General features: G+C 39.6%; 1 protein-coding gene across 1 annotated transcript in view; it reads left to right on the top strand.

Annotated features, from left to right (window-relative positions):
* Positions 1-17128: 17128 nt before the first annotated feature.
* TMEM41B (transmembrane protein 41B) overlaps positions 17129-24241 on the top strand; it is a 22777-nt gene continuing 15664 nt past the window's right edge. The window contains exon 1 of the mRNA XM_037050105.1: positions 17129-17470. Within this exon, the coding sequence (XP_036906000.1) occupies positions 17350-17470 (121 nt within the window). The 5' untranslated portion in view covers positions 17129-17349. The remainder of the gene's footprint in view (positions 17471-24241) is intronic.

Consider the following 24241-nt stretch of genomic DNA (forward strand, 5'->3'; position numbering starts at 1 on the left):
AATTAGAGCCTAAAAATGTACCAGGCCTACTAAGAAAATTTTCTTTGTTTTTCTTCTATATTTTTTAAAGATTTTATTTATTGATTTCCAGATAGAGGAGAAGGGAAGGAGAAAGAGAGGGAGAGAAATATCAGGGTGTGATTGTCTCTCCCACACCCTGCACTGGGAACCTGGCCTGCAACCCAGGCATGTACCCTGACTGAGAACTGAATCGGCAACCATGTGGTTTGCTGGCCTGTGCTCAATCCACTGAGCCACACCAGCCAGGGCAGGAGCTTTTCTATTGTAAAAGTAGTTTCTAGGAGAGTTGATATACTTTTGTTGACTCAATAAAGTTATTAACTAGCAAAGAATCCACCCTGAGTCACAAGTCTATGCTTAATGCGTCACTTTATTTATAACTCAATGCTTCCTGAAGTAAAATAGAAACCAACTACTTTGCTCTCTGAATTTATGCTTCTCAGCGAAGATCCAATAGCAGACTTTCTTACATTTGTGGTAAACTACTTTTAACCAAGCATCAAGGCAATAAAAATAGTTTTCATGTGATTATGTCTTTGGAAGTCTGGCACAGAATGTTATTTCACTTAGTGAGTGTGGTGTGACAGCTGTAAATATTCACATTCCAGCTTAATGCTTCAATATTGTATTTTCAGTGTGACTGAGTGGCTGACTTTTCCGGCTTCGACTGCCTTTTCCGGAGAAGCTGGCATGCAGACAAATCTTCTGTGACACTGTCACAGAGAGATGCTGACAAATCTCTGTCCCTCCGAGATTCTAACTCAGCAGAGCTCCATCCAAACGTGCTGGACACGGGCATGTGGATCTGTGACCTATGGGAGAGTCCCCTCATTTCTAACACCGTGCCAGCAGCAAAGAGGCATAGAGAGCCTCTTGGGATGGGAATTCTGTCTTGGTACTCGCATGCTGTGTATGGTAGGAAGGCACTGAGCTGGTTTAGGGTAGGGAGTTCTTATGCGAGGAAGCCAGAAGTTGTGTAGCAGGCTGGAGAATCACATTTTTCTCATTGTATGGTTGGGCCATTGAGGACGTGCTTAACAAACCATTGGTAGTGTTCAGGCACTCTCCTTGATATTTGTGATGTGAAGATGAATGCCTAACTCCAGCAATTCGCCCTAACTTGTTTGGGGAAATAGCCCATAACTGCCAACTTTGCTTTTAGCCCTCCCACCCCACCCCAAGACTTCTTACAACTCATTCAATGAATTTTCAACTAGTTCTTATCAAGTACTTCTTTTATGCCAGTCAGTGTGGCCTGCTTAATATATATAGAAATGAACAAGGCAAAAGATCTAGGATTAACATTGTACACACAAATGTGTTATAATGGTTATCTTGGGGGAGCAGAATTAAATGCAGATATGAAAAAACTCAATTTGTGCATTTTTATCTTCACTATTTGAACTTTTGTAACAACTTTTTGCCAATATTTTTTTTGTATCTCAACAAAAATCTTCTAAGCAATTGTTTGTGTCACTCTGTCTTCTGAGCTTTGAGAGAGTAACAGTGAATGAAGCAGAAAAAGCCCCCTGTCCTCATGAAGCTTCTATTCCTTCTGGAGAGGCAACATAAAAACAAAACATCCAAACAAATGTTCCATATAATGTAATGATGATTGATGAAATTTTCTATGGAAAAATAATTTTTAAATAAAAATGTTTATTTGAAAAGTTATAATATTCTGATTTGTTCAGATAGTCCTGACTTGTTAGAGACTAAGGCTCTGCTCTGGCCTGGCCAAATAGCAGCACAGAGAGAAATGGGCCAGAGGGCCATGCCTCAAAGCTTTGAACTATTTGGATTCTTGGCCAGCACCCTCTCCATCCAGCGCAAATGAAAAGACAGCCAAAGTCGCCTGCATTCTTTTGTCAAAAGAGTGATGTCAAATCAGAGTTTGACCTGGCTCTCTGCTTTTGACCAGAACCCAGGCCTTTTCCCTCCTAGTGTGGGTGACAGTGGGTGACAATATTTTTAGGTGCTAACCCTGCCTATCCCACATGCATAGCCTGGTTTTGCAGGGACCTGATCCCACTGGCTTCTGCCTGCCTTTGTCTGACAGCTGCCTGAACACTGGGACTTAAAAATTAGTTCTGAATGCCTGAGTCCACCCATCACATTCCAATCTATTTTTAGAACATCTTCCATCTTTGGCTCCCTGAGAAACTGCTCCTCTTTTTCTGTTTTTAAACTGTTTCCATTTCCAGTTCAGGCAGAGGTCTCACCTGGGAATGCAAAGCTCAGGGGTTCCAGTTCCTGCTCACAGATAAAAAGATGCTGTTTTTGCTGAATTCCTCTAGTCAAGGAAGTAAAAATTGATATGATACTACATTTTAAAAACACAGGAAAAATTGCATACATGCCAACATTACAAACATTAAAAAACCTTTTTGGCCCTGGCTGGCATGGCTCAGTGGATTGAGTGCCGGCCTGTGAACTGAAAGGTTACCAGTTCGATTCCCAGTCGAGGTATGTGCCTGCCTGGGTTGCGGGCTGGGTCCCTGGTGTGGGGTACATGGGAGGCAACCACACACTGATGTTTCTCTCCCTCTCTTTCTCTCTCCCTCCCCCTCTCTCTAAAAATAAATAAATACAATCTTTAAAAAAAACAAAAAACACCCTTTTTGGTTTGTATTCCAATCATAAGGCAACACAGTTTATTGCAAGAATGTTAGAAAGTGCAGCACAAATAATTTACATTTTAATATATTAATTTGATCTGTTTGATCAAATTAATTCTTTTGATCTGTTTTCATGTTCCCAATTTTGTTGGGAACATGAATTAATCAAATTAATTCTTTTGATCTGTTTTCATGTTCCCAATTTTGTTGTTGTTACTGGTTAAATATATTATTCATGCACACGAGACAAAATTCAAATAGTAAAGTCTCACCATTCCACTGCCATCCCATTCCTCTCCCTGAAGCAAAGTGTTCATATTATTCTCTTATGCTCTTTTTTATTTCTATAAAATCTATAGTAATGTCCTACTTTCTTTTCTGACTTTAGAAATTTGGTTTTTCTCACTTTATATCTTAGTAGGTCTAATTAAATATTTGTCAATTTTATTGAGTGTTATAATGAACTGGCTTTTGGTTTTGTTGATTTTCTCTATATTTTTCAATTCTCTACTTGGTGTTTTGCTACTACATTTTCTATTATTCCCTTCCTGCTGCTAGCTACGAGTTTAGTTTGCTCTGCTTTTTCTAGTTCCTTAAGATGTAAAGTTACGTTATTGATTTACTTTGTCATTCCCATTACTGTATATACAGATATTACCTTATTTTTAGGACTATATGACTCACCGGACCATAAGATGCACCTGGGTTTAAAAGGAGGAAAATAGAGAAAAGAATTTTGAAGCAAAAAATGTGGTAAAATATTTAATAAGCTGTGACCCCTCTCCACTGCCTCCCCCCCCACAGTGGGGTACTTACCCCAAGTACCAGGTAAGCTACATTCGCAATATAAGACGTACCCCCTTTTCTTCCCAAATTTGGGGGGAAAGTGCATCTGATAGCCTGAAAAATATGGTATTTTGTTTTTTAAAAAATCAAACAGTATAACTGACTTTTTACAGTACTGTTCTATGAATTTTAACAAATATATAAACTCACATAACCAATAGGATACATAACAACTTTTTCTATTAATTACTGAGAGAAGTGGTGAAATCTCCAAATGTAACTGTGATTTTTGTATTTTTTTTCAGAATTTTTGCCACCAGTACAAACAATTTTTAACCCCTTGAGAGTGAGTTATTGATATATGTAAAATTACTTTTTCCTTCTGGAATTGATCAATATTCTATAATAGATATTTTCTTTATATATATATTTTCTATTCATTTATTTTTAGAGAGAGGGGAAGGGAAGGAGAAAGAATGGGAGAGAAACATCAATGTGTGGTTGCCTTTCATGTGACCCCCACTTGGGTCCTGGCCTGCAACCCAGGCATGTGCCCTGACTTGGAATCAAACCAGTGACCCCCTGCTTCACAGGCCCATGCCCAATCCACTGAGCTACACCAGCCAGGGCTTTATAATAGATATTTTCAAATTATGTAAATATTTTTAAAATTTATTCATTGATTTAAAAAATAAATACAGATTCATGATTTTATATTTTATTCAATAGATTATAGTTTGTTAATATCATTATTTTATTTTCCAGGTCAAATTATACCTGATTTGGCCATGGCGCCTCTGCAAGCCGGCTTTTGGGTCCTTTTGGTGTGTCCATGTCATTTCTTGAACACTTCCTTGTTTCTTGCACAACATGCTCTAGACTCATCTTGTCTTCTGCCACATCCAAACCAACCCTGTAATCAGCCACTTTTCTAGGAAGTAGAGAATATTATTTAGAACTGAGATCTTGACACTAAGCATACTCATTGTTCGTGGGGGTGTCCCTGATTCCAGGCCCTTTTAGTGAACACTCTCATTTACATTTATATTCCTTTCAACATCTCTCTATCTATATATTGAGAGGCATGATTTCACACTGACACCTCCAATTTCAGTCCAACACCACAGGTTTCATTCTACTTTTCTCCAGGTTTCTTACTCTAATGATGGTTAAGAAAACCTGGGTTCTCGGTATCCCTAATATTGCTAGTTTTTTAAAAATCCATCTATCAGTTTGTAACCTAATCCCTTATTGCTGCACCCTTTCCCCTCCTGTGCAGAAGTCCATCTTACCCAGCTCAAACTCCAATGCCTTGCACCGGTTGCCCTGCATAGATGCACTTTTCAGCCAGCTTTGATTCTGACTGCCAGTACTGGGCCAGTGCCATCATTACCCGCTCTGTGGACACTCTCCTCATCCTCCTTTGGCTTTGAAAACGGGCTTCGAGCCGCCTCTCCTCAGGGATATCCGCTTTACGTGGTGTGCAGGAAAAGAGTTACATAGCGGGCCTGAGACCGTTCGCCTTTGAAGACGCTGCTTGCCAGGTTGGTTCTTGGCTGGCATCTGGTAACTTGGATTTCAGAATGATTCCCACCATTTTCATACTGAAAAGAGGAACTCACTTCGCACAAATGATTTGTATAAATAATATGTATGGTTTATGTTGACAATTACTGTCCTTGTGGGCATTTGGAATTTTGGTACTTGCTAGGCATAGAGTGCCTATGTGGCCAACTTCCAATAAAAAATTGGGTCACTGCCCTGGCTGGTGTGGCTCAGTAGATTGAGTGGTGGCCTGAGAACCCAAGAGACAGGAGAAGGGAGGGAGAAAGAGAGGGAGAGAAACATCAATATGTGGTTGCCTCTCACACACCCCCTACTGGGGACCTGGCCTGCAACCAGGGCATGTGCCCTGGCTGGGAATTGAACCTGTAACCCTTTGGTTCGCAGGCCAGCACTCAATCCACTGAGCCACACCAACCAGGGCTTCAAGTATTTTATTTTATTTTTAAAAAAGATTTTATTTATTTATCTTTTAGAGGGGAAGGGAAGGAGAGAAGGAGAGAAATATCAATGTATGGTTGCCTCTCGTGAGTCCCCTGCTGGTAACTGGCCTGCAACCCAGGCATGTGCCCTGACTGGGAATCGAATCGCGATCATATGGTTCGCAGGTCCGCGCTCAGTCCATTGAGCTACACCAGCCAGGTCAAGTATTTTAAATACCCTATTTTTGGTTTTTCCTTTCTGAAATTAATTAGACATATGTTAGACTCAGATTTTTTTCTTTTATATAATGTCTAATGAGATGTTAAGCTCATCTAGTAAGTTTTTCATTTCAGATATTGTATTTTTCAGTTTCATAATTTCTTCTTTGTTCATTTTAGGGGTTATATGTTTATTGCTATGTATCTGTCCCCTTATTATGTTTGTGGTTTCCTTCAGGGATGTCCAACCCATGGCCCATGGGCTATGTGAGGCCCAGGATGGTTATGAAAATGGTCCAATAAAAAATTTTAAGTTTACTTAAAACCCTTTTTTTTTGCTCATCAGTTTTTGTTAGTGTTTGTGTATTTAACATGTGGCCTAAGACAACTCTTCTTCTTCCTGTGTGGCTCAGAGATGCCAAAAGGTTGGACGTAAGTCCTTTACACATTCATAATAGTTTTGAAGGAGACTAAAAGTTTTGCCTTTTAGGATATTGATTTTTAAGCTGGTTATTCAGAATACACTCAAAGAAACTGTGACCCTCCCACCTTTTCCCGCCTAAGAAATTCAGAGGGGAAAATCTGATTCAGAAAAGGAACCTTAGCAAAATCATCCTAGCATTTGACTGGAAGACTCCAAGCAGGTGCTTGTTTACTAGATCTCTTCTCCCCAACTCCTCCCCAACCTCCTCTCCCCCGACAAAAAACTTCATGTCTCACAGGTTCTGATCTTCCTTAATCACCTGCAAATCACCCATTCTTACTTTTGATATCTAAGATCCCCTTCCCTCCATTTCTCCTTTGTCCAAAATAACAAATATAAAAATGGGGTATATATACCCCATTTTACCTCCCTGTTTTGGAATTTTCATGCTTATGCGACTTCTCCATGTGCATGTATTAAAAGTTTTATTTTCTCCCATTAATCTGTCTTTGTTAATTTGACTATTAGCTCAGCTAGAATTTAGAAAGTGGAAGAAAAAGCATCTTTTTAATCTCCACACTTTTTAAAAAAGACTTTATTTATTTTTAGAGAGAGGGGAAGGGAGGGAGAAAGAGAAGGAGAGAAACATCAATGTGTGAGAGATACATCAATCTGTTGCCTCTCACATGCCTCCAACTGGGGACCTGGCCAGCAACCCAGGCATGTGCCCTGACTGGGAATCAAAATGGTGACTTTTCAGTTTGCAGGCCAGCACTCAATCCATTGAGTCATAGCAGCCAGGATCCCTATACTTTTTTAAAAAGTTATTTCTAATCTTCCTCTGTTGACTTGTTTTTCTTCCAATTATGGGTCATTTTTTTCTGGCTTCTTTGGATACCTAATAGTTTTAGATTGCGTGCTGAGCTTTGCACACTCCATGCTATAGGTCATCTTGATGTTATTTTTATTTTTATCTTAAAGAAAGTGAGGGAGAGAAACACTGACGTGAGAAACATGGATGGGTTGCTGCTCCTATGAGCCCTGACCCCACCCCTGGGACTGAACTCATCCTGGGCATGTGCCGAGACCAGGAATTGAACTGGAGACCTACAGCTTGCAGGTTGATGCCAGCCAGGACTATTCTTGTTTTTAAAAAATCGAACCTGATAAATGTTGAGTTTTGTTTTGGTAGATGGTTCATTTATTTGTTCATCAAGTTAATCCCGTGGATCTTGCTTTTAATATTAGAATGTGGCTACAGCAGCCTCTTCTCTAGGGGTTAGATTAGCCCTGATTCTAAAGATTTGCATTTTCTGAATGCCCAATGTGGCCAGTTTTCTCCACTCTGGCTGATTGGAAATTCAGTGTCTTCCAGCCCTTGTAAACACTGGAATCTCCATTCCGTTCACAACTTTCAGTACTTGGTATTTCCCTAGCATTTGATCTTTGCTCTGCCTCGGATAGTCTTGACCTGGCTTGTGTGGATTTTCCGCCAAACTCACAAGCAGGCTCCTATGTGGCTGTCTGGGGTGTGTTTTAGTTCCTCTCCGGTACCCTGTCCTGTAAATTCCAGCCAGATTGGTAGTCTGAACTCCAATCCTTTCCTCCTTGGCTCAGTAACACCACTGTGCTCTCTTTGGGCTACCCGTCCTTATTCTGTGACCCAGACAGTCCCTCCATGCAGAAAGCCATGATTATGAGGCTCACCTTATTGATCTCCCTTCTCTCAAAGACAACAGTCTATTATTATTGACTATTGTTCATTTATAATTTCTAATAATCATAAATTCAATTATATTAGATTATTGTTCAATAGCTAAAAAGAGTTATTTCAGATATTTTATCCAGTTTTCCAGTTGTTTGCAGTGGGAAGGCTGTTCTGGTTTGAAGTACTTTGTCATGGCTAGACAGGGAAATCTCAAACTGGCTTTGGGTTTAGTATTATGTTTTAAGAGGTTTTCACCTTCTCTTGGGAGGGTGAAGAGTGACTTGGAAGGAAGTATAGAGTCTTCTAGGTATTGATATTGTCCTGTCTTTTTTTTCTTTCTGTATTTTGACTTAGAGACTTCCACTTCCTTATTCCAATGTTAATGTTAGATTCTCAAAAATGTTTCTCAATTTTATTAGATAAATATTTTGCTTACATTGGCCAATGAGCCTCCAGTGCCTGTGAGTCAAAATTAAAAGGTAAAAAGACTGCTCTAGGGATTAGGAGGAAAAGAGAAAGGGAAGAGTTGCTTTGGCTGGTGTGGCTCAGTCGACCGAGTGTCAGTCTACATATCATAAGGTTACTGGTTTGATTCCTGGTTAAAGTATATGTCTGGGTTGTGGGCCAGGTCCCCAGTTGGGGTTCTATGAGAGACAACCAAAGATGTTTTTCTCCATCACTCCCTTCCCCCATCTCTCTAAAAAGAAATACATAAAATCTAAAAAAAAAACAAAAAACAAGAAAAAGGGAGGGGCTGACAATAAGAGGAAAGAACATACATTTATAAAGGAATTTATTAAGTGCCTCCCTGTCTCTTCAAATAAACTCTCCCTTGTTCATTATTGTTTAAAGAAGTAGATTTGCTTTTGAGTGTGTGACAAAGTACTAAGTACTTTGTACTAAAAAGAGTACTAAGTACTCTTTTTTTCTTTTTTAAAATATATTTTATTGATTATACCATTACAGTTGTTCTATTCCCCCCCTTCATTCCCCTCCACCCGCACACTCCCTCCCCCACCATTCTCCCCCCCTTAGTTTATAACCACGTGTCTCAAGTTCTTTAGATTCTATATTTCCCCCACTATTCTTGCCCTCCCCCCTATCTATTTTCTACCTACCCTCTATGCTATTTTCTGTGCCTTCTCCCCCCTTCTCCTCCTCCCACCCCCCTGTTTCTAACCCTCCATGTGTTCTTCATTTCTATGGTTCCACTCCTGATCTAGCTGTCCTCTTGGTTTGCTTTTGTTTTAGGTGTGGTTGTTAATAACTGTGTGTTTGCTGTCCTTTCACTGTTCATATTTTTCATCTTCTTTTTCTTATATAAGTCCCTTTAGCATTTCATATAATAAGGGCTTGGTGATGATGAACTCCTTGAACTTGACCTTATCTGAGAAGCACTTTATCTGTCCTTCCATTCTAAATGAAAGTTTTGCTGGATAAAGCAATCTTGGCTGTAGGTCTTTGGATTTCATGACTTGGAATACTTCTTTCCAGCCCCTTCTTGCCTGTAAGGTCTCTTTTGAGAAATCCGCTGACAGTCTGATGGGTACTCCTTTGTAGGTGACTGTCCCCTTATCCCTTGCTGCTTCTAGGATTCTCTCCTTCATTTTAGTCTTGGCTAATGTAATTATGATGTGCCTTGGTGTGTTCCTTCTTGGGTCCAACTTCTTTGGGACTCTCTGAGCTTCCTGGATTTCCTGGAAGTCTATTTCCTTTGCCAGACTGGGGAAGTTCTCCTTTATTATTTGTTCAAATATGTTTTCCACTCATGGCTGTTTCTTTCCCCCTTCTGGTACCCCTATAATCCGGATGTTGGAATGTTTAAAGATGTCCTGGAGGTTCCTAAGCCTCTCCTCATTTTTTGAATTCTCATTTCTTCATTCCTTTCTGGTGGGATGTTTTGTTCTTCCTTCTGGTCCATTCCATTGATTTGAGTCCCAGTTTCCTTTCCATCACTATTGGTTTCCTGTGCATCTCCCTTCATTTCAATTAGTTTAGCCTTCATATGTTCCTCTAATTTGTGACTATAATCAACCAGTTCTGTGAGCATCCTGATAAACAGTGTCTTGAATTGTGCTTCTGAGAGGCTGGCAATTTCTCGTTCGCTTAGAGTTATTGGCTCTGGGACTTTGAGTTCTTCTTGTGCCATCTTTTGGGCTGTTTGTGCCTGTTACGTATCAGGATCGGAGCCCTAGGTGTTCACCAGAGCAGGGCAACTCAGTCTCTGGGTTGTGACGCTGTATGTGGGGGCGAGGTCAACGAGGAACAATGGCGTCCCGTCTGCCACCTCCTGCTGCGGCCTCACAGGTGCAGCAGCTGCCACCGTCACCGGGCCCATGCGTTTCGTCCCACTGCACGCAAGTGTGCCACCACCGTCAGCCCTCACCCCCTGGGGCCTGCGTGGTCCATCTCACTGTGTGTGAATGTGCGACTGCGGTCAGTCTGCCCCGCACATTGACTGGGTCCAGGCCACTTGCGCGCCTGGGTCGGGGGCCCTGTCCTGCCCAACCCTGCTCCGCTACTGGCTCCGCCCCTCTTACTGTCCCCGTTGAATGGTTAGTGGTTTTCGGACTTCCGTATAATTCAATTTTCTGTTTTTTGGCTGTGTCTTTGTTCTCCAAACCTTTGTTGTATTCAAACTTGGTTGTGGGAGAAGGCGCAGTGTTTCCACCTATGCCTCCATCNCTGGATTTCCTGGAAGTGTATTTCCTTTGCCAGACTGGGGAAGTTCTCCTTTATTATTTGTTCAAATAGGTTTTCCACTCGTGGCTGTTTCTTTCCACCTTCTGGTACCCCTATAATCCGGATGTTGGAACGTTTAAAGATGTTTTTTGGCTGTTTTTTGGCTGTGTCTTTGTTCTCCAAACCTTTGTTGTATTCAAACTTGGTTGTGGGAGAAGGCGCAGTGTTTCCACCTATGCCTCCATCTTGGCGGAAGTAGTACTAAACTCTTTAAGGTTGTCACATGTAAAATCAGAGGCTTCCCTATAGGTTCCACTAAGAAACGTCTTTTCACTTCAAGATAATAAAAACATTTTTCCTACTTCATCTTTCAGTACTTTCATAGCTTTGCTTGTTAATTATATGGCTTTAATATCATCTGATAATTACTTTTGTATATAGTATAGGATAAGTATTTTACTCTTAAAAATTGGTTAGACAATTTTCCCTGTAGCATTTGTTGAATAATCTTTCTTTTTCTGACTTAAAATGCTACCTTTATCATATCCTAATCCCCATAATTACAAGGATATATTTAACCTTATTTATTTACCTACTTCTACTTTTTTCCTGCCCTTTATAAACCTGTTTTAATAATTATTAAACGTTTTTTTTTTCATAAAGTATCATTCTTTTCTTTTAAAAAAATGTATCTATTGTTTTTATTGAGTTTATTGGGGTGACATTGGTTAATAAAATTATATGATTGAGCACGGGCCTGCGAACCAGAGGATTGCGGTTCGATTCCCAGTCAGGACACATACCTGGGTTGCAGGCCAATTCCTGCCAGTGGACACACAATACATTGTGTGTCCTCGGCAGAGGCAACCATACATTGATATCTCTCTCCCTCTCTCCTTCCCTTCCCCTCTAAAGATAAATAAATAAATAAATATTTTTAAAAAATTAAAAAATAAAATTATATAACTTTCAGGGGTACAAATCTATAATACATCATCTGTATATTTTATTATGTGTTCACCACCCTAACTCAAGTTTCCTTCCATCACAATTTGTCCCCTCTTTACCGTGTCTTTCCTTCCCTTCTTTCCTCTGTCCCTCTGGTAATCACCATAATGTTGTCTATCAGTTTTGTTTTGTTTTTTAAAGATTTTATTTATTTATTTTTAGAGAGGGAAGGAAGAGAGAAAGAAAGGGAGGGAGAGAAACATTAATGTGTGGTTGCCTGTCACACGCCCCTTACTGGGGACCTGGCTCACAACCCAGGCATGTGTCCTAGACTGGGAATCAAATCGGTGACCCGTTGGTTCGCAGGCCAGCAACCATTTTACTGAGCTACACCAGCTAGGGCTATCAGTTTTGTTTGTTTGTTTGTTTGTTTAATCCCTTCACCCTTTTCACCCAGCCCTTAAAATCCCTCCCCTCTGACAGCTGTCAGTCTGTTCTCTGTATCTATTAATTTGTTTCTACTTTGTTTGTTAATTTTGTTCATTACATTCCACATGTAAATAAAATCATATGGTATTTGTCTTTCTCTCTGACTTGCTTATTTCATTTAGCATGATACTCTCCAAGTATCAGTATTTTCAACACCAGATTTTGTGTTAATCTTTGCTGAGCAAGAGATTTGTATATTTAACTATTTGGTGATCATATGCATTTGGAGAGTTTTCATGCATCTCAAAGGCATTCATTGTACAAAACCACTGAAAAAGGCACTGAACTGGATCACTAAAGGTTTATTATAGTCTTGTGGCAGATAATAAATAAACAATTAAAATATAATCAGAGCCCTGGCCAGCATGGCTCAGTTGGTTGGAACATCATCCCATAATCAAATGGCTGCAGGTTCAATTCCAGTCAACGCACAATTCTAGGATGTGGGTTCAATCCCCGGTCCAGACATGTGCACACATGAACCCTGGTCCCAATACCTATGATCCCTGTCGAGATACCCATCCCCAGTCCAGGCACGTTCAGATGCTTCTCTCTCACATGGATGTTTCTGTCTCTTTGAATTTCCCTAAAAAGCAATGAAAAATATATCCTCAGGTGAGGAGATATATATATTTATTAAAATAGGGGCAATCTGCCCTGGCTGGGGAAGCTCAGTGGATTGAGAATGGGCCGTGAACCAAAGGGTTGCTGATTCAATTCCCAGTCAGTGCACATTCCTGGGTTGCAGGCCAGGTCCCCAGTGGGGACCATATGAGAGGCAACCACACATTGATGTTTCTCTCCCTCTCTTTCTCCCTCCCAACCCCTCTTTCTAAAAATAAATAAATAAAATCTTTTAAAAAATATTTTATTTATTTATCTTTTAGAGGGGAAGGGAAGGAGAGAGGAAGAGACACATCAATGTATGGTTGCTTCTCCTGCATCCCTTGCTGGGAACTGGCCCCTGCGGGGAACTGGCCTGCAACCCAGGGATGTGCCCTGACTGGGAATCGAACAGTGATCATCTGGTTCGCAGGCCTGCGCTCAATCCAATAAAATCTTTAAAAAAATAAAATAAAATAGAGGCAATCTAACATAGCAAGTATCTATTAGGACTGGCACCCTTAAGACAAATCTTCCAAGATAAACACTAATTGATTATAGAAAAACACTGGGTAGAAAACATTTAAGGCACAGGGGTAACTATTGCAAGGGCACAGTGGCACAGATGAGTATAGTATATTAAGGGTACTGCATGGTTCAGAATAGTTTCCTTTTTTATTGATTTGTTTATTCATGTTGGATTCAGAGTCAGCTAGATCATTTGAGCTTGTGTCAAATCATGAAGGGCTTGAAGATTGCCTCTTAGAGGCAGCTTTAGTGGTAACATGGGAAATTGCCTAAAGGTGAATGAGAAGAGAGATCATGAAATGTGACTCAGGAGGGTAAGGAGATTGAGATCTGACTAGACCTAGTGTTTGGATGGGGGTGTGAAGGAGAAGAAAGAATTCATTCACTCATTCATTTATTTATTCAACAAGTTGAACTACACACTGATGTTTCTCTCCTCTTTCTCACTCCTTTCCACTCTCTCTAAAAATAAATAAGTAAAATCTTAAAAAAAAGAACTCCTAGAATTTTTTACTTTGTTTGCTCAGAAAAGGGGACTACACCAAAAAGGTGAAAGAAAGCTCAAATGAAGAAGGTACTGCCAAACTGCTGTGTTCTGAGGGCACAGGAGGCTCTTCAGGCTACTGTTGCCACCCTCTACATCTTGGACTCTTTCTCTACATTTTAATGAACACCTGTGACAGACATGAAATGGGATTTAATGTTTTATTTTATTTGATTTATTTGAGAGAGGGGAAGGGAGGGAGAGTGAGAGAAGCATCAATGTGTGGTTGCCTCTTGTGCACCTCCCAACAGGAACCTGGCCCGTAACCCCCAGGCATGTGCCCTAGACTGGGAATCAAACCAGTGACCCTTTGGATCACAGGCCAGCTGGCATTCAATCCATTAAGCCACACCATCCAGGACAAAATTAATCTGGAAGAACTGGAAAAGAATAATGCACATGGCATACAAGCCACCAGGGACCTTCCTTTAGCTAGTAGCATTCTTTTCCAGAACTCAGGTCTGACAAATGGAATAATAGAGGAAAAGGACATACCTGAAGAATTCCCAAAACAGAAGGAGAGGAAGCAGAAGAGAAGGAAGACTATGAAGACCTCAACAATGACTAGGAGAGTGCTGATGAAGAAGCTGATAAAGAGCTCAGACGTGTTCCCAGCCAAAGAGGCCTGTAAGGCACTGCCTGAGGAGTCTCAAGCAGATGAGCAGTCTGAACAATCTTATGTCTTGGATAGAAGGCCTGAAGAGGAAGATGATATTTACAACTTCAGCACACACTGTGTACAATATAGCTTTGTCCCCCAAGGGTTTGTAGTTGTTGTTGTTGATGTTTTGAACAGACTGTTAAACTGTCCTATGTCTGTGATGTATCAGTTTGTTTCTGGTACCACATAACCTGTGTAAGTTTTGTAAATCTGCATATCAGGAAATATGTAAATATAACAACATATCATTATACATTAATTTAAAAATAAGGCAATGTAGAAAGTGTCTGAATTCCATAAAAAGACACCTCATCTCTTTTTTAAAAATCCACAAACAAGTGTTGGTGAGGATGTGGACAAAAGGGAATCCTCATGCACTGTTGGTGGGAATGCAGTCTGGTTCAGCCACTATGGAAAACAGAATGGAGTTTCCTCAAAAAATTAAAAATGGAACTGCCTTATGATCCAGCGATTCCACTTCAGGGTATATAGCTGAAGGATCCTCAAACATAATTTTAAAGAATAGATGTACCCCTATGTTTGCAGCAGTGTTATTTACGACAGCCAAGAAATGGAAGCAACCTAAGTGCCCATCAATAGACAAGTGGATAAAAAAGTGGTGGTACCTATATTCAATGGAATATTACTCAGTTGCAAACAAGAATGAAATCTTACCATTTGCAATGGAATGGGTGGAAGCATACTACCCCTAGAGGGTAGTATGCTTAGTGAAATAAGCCAGACAGAGAAAGGCAAATACCATATAATTTCACTTATATGTGAAATCTAAAAAACAGTATAAATGAACAAATAACAGAAAGACTCATAGAGACAGAGAACATACTGATAGTTGCCAGAGGGGAGGGGTTCTGGGGGACCGGGTGAAAAAGGAGAATGGGTTAAGAAGTATAAATTAGTAGTTACAAAATAGTTACAGGGGTGTCAATAATATTGTAGTAACTATGTATGGTGCCAGGTGGGTACTGGAAACATCAAGGGGAATACTTCCTGAAGTATATAATGGTCTAACCACTATGCTGTACACCTGAAACTAATACTTGAGTATAAACTATAATTGAAAAGTAAAATTAAAAAAATAAATAAATTAGCACTGGAAAGGCACTTGAAAAAAAAAACTTCAGTAGCTTCAGATGTCTTGGAGGGATTAGTTCAAACTGCTGGCATTTTGTCCTAAGGTCCTTGTGTTATCTATTTAATCTCATTTCTTTTCATTCTCCTCTCTGCTTCCACTTAAAAAAAAAAAGGAGTAGCTTCTAACCTTTGCAAGAGCTTTCTTCTTTTTTACCACCCACTCATCCTTTAAATCAGGTTGAAAATCATTATTGCTGGGCATTCACTGCAGCTCCGTTCTAACTTAGATATCCCTCTTTCTGCTATTGCAGTCTGTGCACCTCTCATTATTAGCACACTGTATCAATGAGGTTGTTCATCAGTTTATTGGCTATTTAATTTTTTCTTCTATGAACTGACCTCTCACATTCTTTGTTCACTTTTCTGTCAAGTTGGGCTTTTCTAGTTGATTTTTAGAAATTCTTCTATGGCAAATATTTTTTCTCAGTCTCATTTTAGTTTTAGTTTTCAGGGTTTATTTTGTTTTTTTGGGTCACTTTTTTATATGTAGTAAATATATCAAACTTTTGAAAATAGTGTGTCTTGCTCTAGAAGACATTCTCTACATTAATGATGTGTTTACTTGCTTTTTTAATTCTTCTAACATTTTTGCTTTCTACAACTAGCTCTTGACATTATTTCTGAGTATTTTCCAGATTATTAGTCTCTTCGTAAATATCATTTTCTATGGTTGAAAATTTATCCAACAAATTTATCAAATGTCCACTTAACTGTTTATTAAGACCCTACCTTAATAAAGCCTCCATTCTAGAGGTGGAGGCAAACAATAAACAAGTAAATAAACAACCCAAATAATTACTGCTTTTAATAACGACTATGAAGGAAATGAAATGGTGACCTGCCTCCTATAGTGGTCACTGAAGGCCTTCATACAAGTAGGCAGAGGACGTGTACATAAAACAGTTCCACTAAATGGAGTTCCCATAATTAACCATTTTTCTTTAGTTTTTCGGTTTTTTAGATTGCTTGCACATTTACCACTATACTAATAAATAATGCTGTTAGAACAACTCAATGTAAAGAAAACTAAATGTTTATTTATTTCCAAGAAACAGTTTCCTAGAAATGTAATTACTGGATTGAAACAGTATTTTTATACACGCTGCCAAGTTGGTTTTAGAGGAAATTCCAATACACTCTCCAATGAGTAAACCGAATACTGCTGGGAGAGGTGGGAGTGGAAGAGTAACTATTTAAAAAAGTATTTTGGGCTCAGCAAAAAAAACACCGAAAATTAAATATAATAAGCCGACCTGGGTTTACTAGAGTCGGGCGGCAGGGAGATGACAAAGGATAGCACTTGCTTGAGAACAGGAAAACTCGGATTTTAAACCCGTTTCTGCCACCCTGTGACCTTCACAGGTTATAGCTCCTCCCTGAGTCTTAGTTTTCTTAAACTCGGTAGAATCGGATCAAGTTTTACGTTTCTCAACATCTTCATATCAAGCATTCTCTAGCCTCTCCAAATTCCACTCAGTAGCTTCACATCTGCAGTTGGGAGTGGGCAGAATGAGCCCCCACTGCAGAACGCTGACTAGTCCTTCTCAGGCACTTCCGGCGGCCAGGAGGAAGGGTTTGAAGTCGCCGGAAGTGTACTACCGACTAACTAATGCAGCGCATTAGAATTCTGGGAGCGCGAGTCACTCAGGGTAACCCCCAATACCACGACTGCGCATGCTTCCGCCAGTAGCGGGGCGGGGCGGTCGGGGCAGTGAATGCGGAGGGCCGAGATCCTGAGTTGTCTCACGGTGACTGGGCGGGCGCGAGCTCAAGAGTCTTCAGGCGGCGAGGGGCGGAGCCTCGTGTGAGTGGGCTGAGGTCGAGCTTCGTGGTGCTCGCTGGCTGAGGTCGTCTCAGGTTAGGTTAGGTGGTCTCCCGGAACTGGCTGTGGCTGTGACCTCTGGGTGTTAGAAGGCGTCAGAGGAGTTGTTGTGAAGGGGGTGCGGCTCACTTCGTTCCCTCCACCTACCCTGCGGTAGCCATGGCGAAAGGTAGAGTCGCCGAGCGATCGCCGACCGGGGCACTCCAGACGACCCCAGCTGGGGATCGGACAGCGGGTACGCGGGGCCCCACGGCGCCAGGCAGCGGAGACCACTTGAAGGGTAAGTGAAACCAGGGACCAGAGCTGGGCCTGGCCCAGAGGCGAGTGTGTGCCGGTAGGGGCTTCGGAGGGGAAAGGACCTCAGCCGGGTTCCCGGGATTTGTTGGGGCAGAGGGGCCTGCCTGTTTGCACCCAGGAACGGGAGAAGAGAGTCGGGGACCTGGGCTTGGGCCGAGGTCCAGCCACAAGGCAGGTCATCTAGTTGGTTTGTTGTAATGTTTTTTTTAGGTGAATTCAGTTAAAAGAAGGAATGACACTGGCTTGTTAACACTAGGGAGAGTGTAAGGTTGATATTATACTGAAACAAGGTAGAGCTGTGAGGAACTTCAGCATGCATTGCTTTATTTTTGTAGATGAAGAAACTGAGGCCCAGAGTGGATACATGACTTGCGCAAAGTGACAAAGACAGTTTAGTAATGTAGTGGTTATGAGCAAGGATTTAACTACGTCCAGGTGCAACTTCCACGTAGCAGGAACACTTGGGTTTGAGTATCTGCTTTACTAGTTATGACTTTGGACTTGTTATCTTTCAAAGCTGATAAAATCAATAGTTTCTAGTTAATGTATTAAACAAAATAATTCATGTCAAGGATTTAGTGAGGTTAACGATTACTGTTATAGTTAAGATCTCTCTAAAGCTTTTCCCCACTATGCCATTCTGGCATTTCTCAGGGCCTTAAATATTATTTTAAGGAAAAAAGTGTACCTAGAAATTAAATACTTTGATTACGTCTTGGCATAGGGTTTTTCATTGCTTTTCAGCAGTTGAAATGATAAGCTCTGTAGATGCTTTTAAAGCCCATTAAGTTGAAGAGATCCTAATAAATGGCTGTTATATTGTCTGTAGCTTACTTACTTCCACTATTGTGTTCTACCACCAGTAATGGGTAAGGATCTTTTAAGAATGTTTAGCAACATTGTAACTATAATCAACAATAAAGTATTGTACACTTAAAATTTATAACTATAAAGGTAGTAAGTTTAACATTCAGCCAAAATACTTTTTGAATCAAATTTAAAATATATTGCAGAAAATATATAGCAGAAAATGGTATTTTATTTTTAAATATTTTAAAGAAATTTAAAATGTCTCCAGCTTACTTTGGCTCTTTAAGCTTTATGCATTTGGGTGTTTTCCTATCTTATAGATGGCAGAGCCAAATAACTTACTAAGTAACTCAGAAATGAATTGTTCTCAATGTATAAATCCACTCAAATAAAGGAATGTTGATTTGAAGATGCTGTTACTGACAGTGACAGTAATCCAGGGGTTTCCAGAAAAAGTATTTTCCATGTAGGATGTCCCTAAAGATTGTCACTTGGTTTGCAATCGCAATCAGTTGATTTATTACTGGTTTTTAAAAACCTAATACTGTTGAGAAAATAAAGTTTTGAAATCTCCAAAGCGCTTTTAAATTGTTTGTTACCGTTTGAACAACACATTCAGCACAGTCTTTTTTTATATAAAGATTTTTAAAATTTATCTTTAGAGGGGAAGGGAAGGAGAGAGGGAGAGAAACATCAATGTATGGTTGCCTCTCGTGCATCCCCTGCTGGGAACTGGCCTGCAACCCAGGCATGTGCCCTGACTGGGAATCGAACCACAATCCTTTGGTCCGCAGGCCCGTCAACACAGTTATTTTTGTGGTGCTGTCAAATGACTTCTGTGGGCTACAAATCTATAGGAAGATGGAGGAGATGTGAAAGCATGCCTTCGTGGACTAATAAGATTTGGATAAATAGGTTTTGGATAAGAGAAGGGAATGGAATTCACATGGAATGTTAATGTGAACCTTGTATGTGTGTCAGTAATGAGTAAGTTGTCAGGAGTGAAGAATTTTTGTTGCATAGTAGGAGATAAGGTTGGCCATGGCCATGGTCAAAATGGTGTGATAGCATAGAAGGCTTTAAAATGCTAGGCAAAGCCTAGGCCAGCTAGCTCAGTTGGTTTGAGTGTCATCCCCATACATTGCATGTTCAATCTCTGGCCAGGGCACATACAAAAAGCAACCAATGAATGCACGAATAAGTGGAACAACAAATCTCCACCAGCCCCCAAATCAATAAAATAAATACATAAAGTGCTGGACAAAAGTAGTTTTTGGATCCATACTTTAAAAAAATTTTTTTTCTTGTTTTCCTTTCTCTGTCTCTGTAGTGTTAGGAACTTTCATGGACCTTTTACGTAACAGTTTGATTTACTTACAGGTGGTAATCAGCTGGTGATCTGATGTCATTAGTAACTACTTAGCTACTGATGTTCTGCTTATAAAAATAATTTTTGTTACTTGCAGGTGGTAACTTGACATTCTGAAAAGAAAAGGTTTTAGAGAACAGATAAAATTTTTAGTTGCTCTTGATTGAGAAATATAGTAATGACAAGTTTGTATTTTATTACTTAACGTATCTATGTAACTTTGACAAATAGTTGTCATTGTGTGTATGTTTGGAGTATTTCATGCACTATATGCAGTGTTTGGTATCTTTGGTGTGTTCCTTGCTATGACTTTGGTCTCTAGTCTAATATTTGAGCCTTGTAGACTGAGGACTACTATGAAGACTTGAGCAAGGCAATGACACTGAAAGTCTTAACTCTTGCATTATGAGGAAAGAAGGGAGACAAGAGGTAGAACCACTTTAAAGCTCGCGTCCTAATCTATGTGCAAGGGTGCCTGGACCAGGATATTTTATTTTTGTGTGTGTTATTTGCCTTAGCTGGTCTGCTTACTAGCAAATCATCGAAGTTCCCCATTTTGATTTAAGAGAACTCCTAAAACCGTGTTTTTCAACATGTAGGTCATTATCCTTGTGAGCAGTGTGAAATCAATTTGATCTGTAATGATGAGCCATTAAAAAAAAGAAAAGAGAAAATACCAGAGCACTTTGCATGTAGTATTTTTTTCTTTGAGATTTTTCAGTTGTGTAAATCTTGTGTGTACCAGATCATGGTATAAAATACATTGCTTATTGTAGAAGACAGACAAAAATGTTCGAGGAACATTGTCTTGAAGTTAATTTTATTGCTTTCAAAAGACAATATTGTTAGAACTTGAACACAAGTAACCCCTTTCAGTGCCTGTTCTAGATCCTGCCATGCTAATTTGTTTCAACAGATACTCGTTGAGTAGCTGCTATAAGCAGGGTACTGGCTAAGAGGAGAAAAGAAGCTCTGATTACTGATAACTAGGAACTAAAGTTTGACTGAAGTTGGCAACTGGACATTAACCAAGGTATTATTAGTCTGATTTGTTGATGCCAGTCTTAACTCAGATATTATATATCAGGATTTTTGGCTTATAATTAATAGAAAACACAATTGAAATCTTTGCTGAAAGGAAGTTTATGGGTTCATAGAACTAAAAACTCAAGAGATTAAGTGGGATTCACTGGCTTCAGTCTCGAACTAATGGCTGAATGATATAATCAGGATTAGATTTTTTGTGTATGGTGGTCTGCTTACTTGATGTCAACTTTACTTGAGGTTGATTCCTTTTAAAGATCCAGGAGAGCTAAATTCGTCTTTGTTAATTTTGAGAATCTTTTCCTTAGCATTACCAATAAAAGTCTGATTATTCACTCTTATTAGACTATGTCAATGAAACGCTCATCCCTGAACCGATCACTATTGTCAGAGGGTAAGAATAACTTGATTGGCTCAGCCTGATTCATAGCCTACACCTGGAAAAGGGAGTAGAAATGAGGCCAAGTCAGTCTTCCCCAAAACATGGGTCTCTATGTTGGATGACTCATGCTTTTCCTCTATTTGTGTTCAACCATCTTGGTGTAGCAGTGAAGAAAGTGAACGTGCAACACTGATTTTGGGTTAGATTAGGTATAAGGAAAAGATGAGGATTCCAATCAAAGGTGCAGAGATGATACACCATTGAGTCCAAGCTTGATGGGCACGGAAGGGAGAGAAGTGAGGAGTCCAGTAGAGGGTAGAAAATGGAGTGAGTAAGCTCACGAAAGAATACAGGTGATCAAAGAATGACATATCAGTATTTCAGATATCCATGGTAGAGCAGTCTCAGGTGATGTGAGAACTTAATGTGCCCCTGGAAGTGTTTGGCTAAAGTTGAATAGAAGTAAGGTCTAAAAATTTTGAGGCTGGGTTGTATAAATGGGTGTTGAATCTTTCAGGATTATGGAGTTTACTGTATGTAGTATAAGTTTGGTCTCAGTTTTCAATGAATAGGGAAAGTGCCTGAAAGTGGTTAGACAGTGAGTGAGGGTGAGGGGTAGCAGAGTTGCAGACCACAGTAAGCCTTAGACAATGAGCTTTTATACGAAATAGGTAGTGCTGCATTTTATAGTTATTGTAGCTTTTTAAATGTATACTTGATGATATTACACTTTTTACTAATAATTTAAAAATTTGAAAGCCTTTACTTGTTAGAATCCCTGTAAAGTTTTGTTCTCAGGAGAGATGGGTCTTGGCTTCCTTCTCAGTAGGTCTTGTAGAGACTGAATATTGAGAACTAGTGGACTAGACGACCATTAGTAGTCATTCCTAAGACTTTAAAGGCAAAGGTTTTGCTTTTCAAAAAGTGTTGATATGAAACTAATAAGAGAAACAGTAAGTTACCTCAGAGACATTGAATTTAAGTTAGGCTTTTTTAGGCTTGATATATACATATTAGAATTTAGAGAAAAGGTACTTGTAAGAGAGGGAAATGGAGAGATAATTCTGAGAGCCAGATCTGGAAGGAAGTGTGCTGGCCGGCATTAAATGCAAAGATAAGGGAAAAGGCACAAGGGAAGATAAGTTCATGAGCAGATCTTGAGTTAGAGATTGGGAGCTCACTAAGTGTAGAAAGTGTCATTAGTTGAGAGAAGGGGAAGCTAGAATTAAAGACTTGAAGAGACTTGAAATAGCCCTTTTGGAGAGTACTGGAAAAGGGTTATTGTTTGCCAATGGTAATCTCAATTGAAGATAGAAAAACATGTGAATTTGCTCTAAGCCAAAGGAGCATGATGACCTGACTTTTTCTAATAGTACCTTTGGCCTGGAAGGGGATTGGAAAAACAGATAATAGGATGATTCAGATTGGGAATTAGTATGCTGGAAGATTTAGAGGTTAATGAATGTATTAAGTACTGATATGGGTAGCTCTAAATGTTAAATGACATGTGTCTAATGCAGCCAGAAGAAGGCACATTATAAATATGTATGTTACACATGTAGATGTAGAGTTACCATTTAGTACAAGTTCTTTACCTTTTATCTTTTTAGAAATAAATGAATTGTGTGCTAGTATCTGGGTTTATCAGGATTCTACTCAAGAAGAATTTTTGAATCATAATAGCCAGCTCTCCCTATTTATCCATTTGTATGACAGAGGTTCAAAGTTGAACGTCACTTAGTTTTATTGCATTCTTACCAGCGTATTTGGTGTGTGTGTGTGTGTGTGTGTCACTGTTGAACACAGTGCTTGCAAATTTTTGCCTAATTTTACAAAGTGAAGAAAATGAATTGGAGGTTAATTTTGTTCAAGTGTCTATTTTATCATCCAACTGTAAAACAAGTAACAAGCAACCAGGGATGTATATTCACCTTCAGCTTAGTGTTCTGAAGTCCAGTTAAATGTCTGACACCTTTCTCTCCACCAACACCTTACTCAAGACTGGGGAATTCATAATGGGAAGGAAAATGTTACAGTTTAATAGTAGGGCTAGCATGCTAAATGTCTTGTTTAATTTTTAAATTAAGAGAATTGTGTTACCTGTTGAAGTCTTCAAAAATGTTTACCCACAGTACAGGTTAGAAGGGTATAAATTCCTTTCTTACCTTTGAGTCTTCCATCTGCTCTTTGAATCTTGCTTCCATCACTCTAACCCAGTAATCTTGCTTTTCTTTAAACCCAAAGCCCCTTTGTACCATTCCCTGGAGGTCTAACTAAGGGCAGCATCAGCTTTCTAAGAGCAGAGATAGAGCAAAGCTTGGTGCATAATAGATGCTCAGCAGATAGTTCTAAGCAACTATACATTAGAATGCACACCTTGCATACAGTACACACCCTAAGAGAAGTTCCAGGAAAGGGGGAAAATCAGCCATTTATTCTTAGAAGTAATGCTGTGTTCACAAATATCTATAGGATGAAAAACAAAAAATAAAGTTATTGATGGTTTTGAAGAGTTTAAAAGATAACCCATAATATTAAATTATTTTATCAGTACTTTTTGTACTCTGCACCTGATTCTTTTTTTTTATTTTTTTTATTTTTTATTTTTTATATATTTTATTGATTATACCATTACAGTTGTTCTATTCCCCCCCTTCATTCCCCTCCACCCACACACTCCCTCCCCCACCATTCTCCCACCCTTAGTTTATAACCACGTGTCTCAAGTTCTTTGGATTCTGTATTTTCCCCACTATTCTCGCCCTCCCCCCTATCTATTTTCTGCCTACCATCTATGCTATTTTCTGTGCCTTCTCCCCTCTTCTCCCCCTCCCACTCCCCTGTTGCTAACCCTCCATGTGTTCTTCATTTCTATGGTTCCACTCCTGATCTAGCTGTCTTCTTGGTTTGCTTTTGTTTTAGGTGTGGTTGTTAATAACTGTGTGTTTGCTGTCCTTTCACTGTTCATCTTTTTCATCTTCTTTTTCTTATATAAGTCCCTTTAGCATTTCATATAATAAGGGCTTGGTGATGATGAACTCCTTGAACTTGACCTTATCTGAGAAGCACTTTATCTGTCCTTCCATTCTAAATGAAAGTTTTGCTGGATAAAGCAATCTTGGCTGTAGGTCTTTGGATTTCATGACTTG

This window comes from Sturnira hondurensis, unplaced genomic scaffold (assembly GCF_014824575.4).
Source record: "Sturnira hondurensis isolate 20B ecotype Veracruz unplaced genomic scaffold, ASM1482457v3 Scaffold0006505, whole genome shotgun sequence".
In the NCBI taxonomy this organism is placed as follows: Eukaryota; Metazoa; Chordata; class Mammalia; order Chiroptera; family Phyllostomidae; genus Sturnira; species Sturnira hondurensis.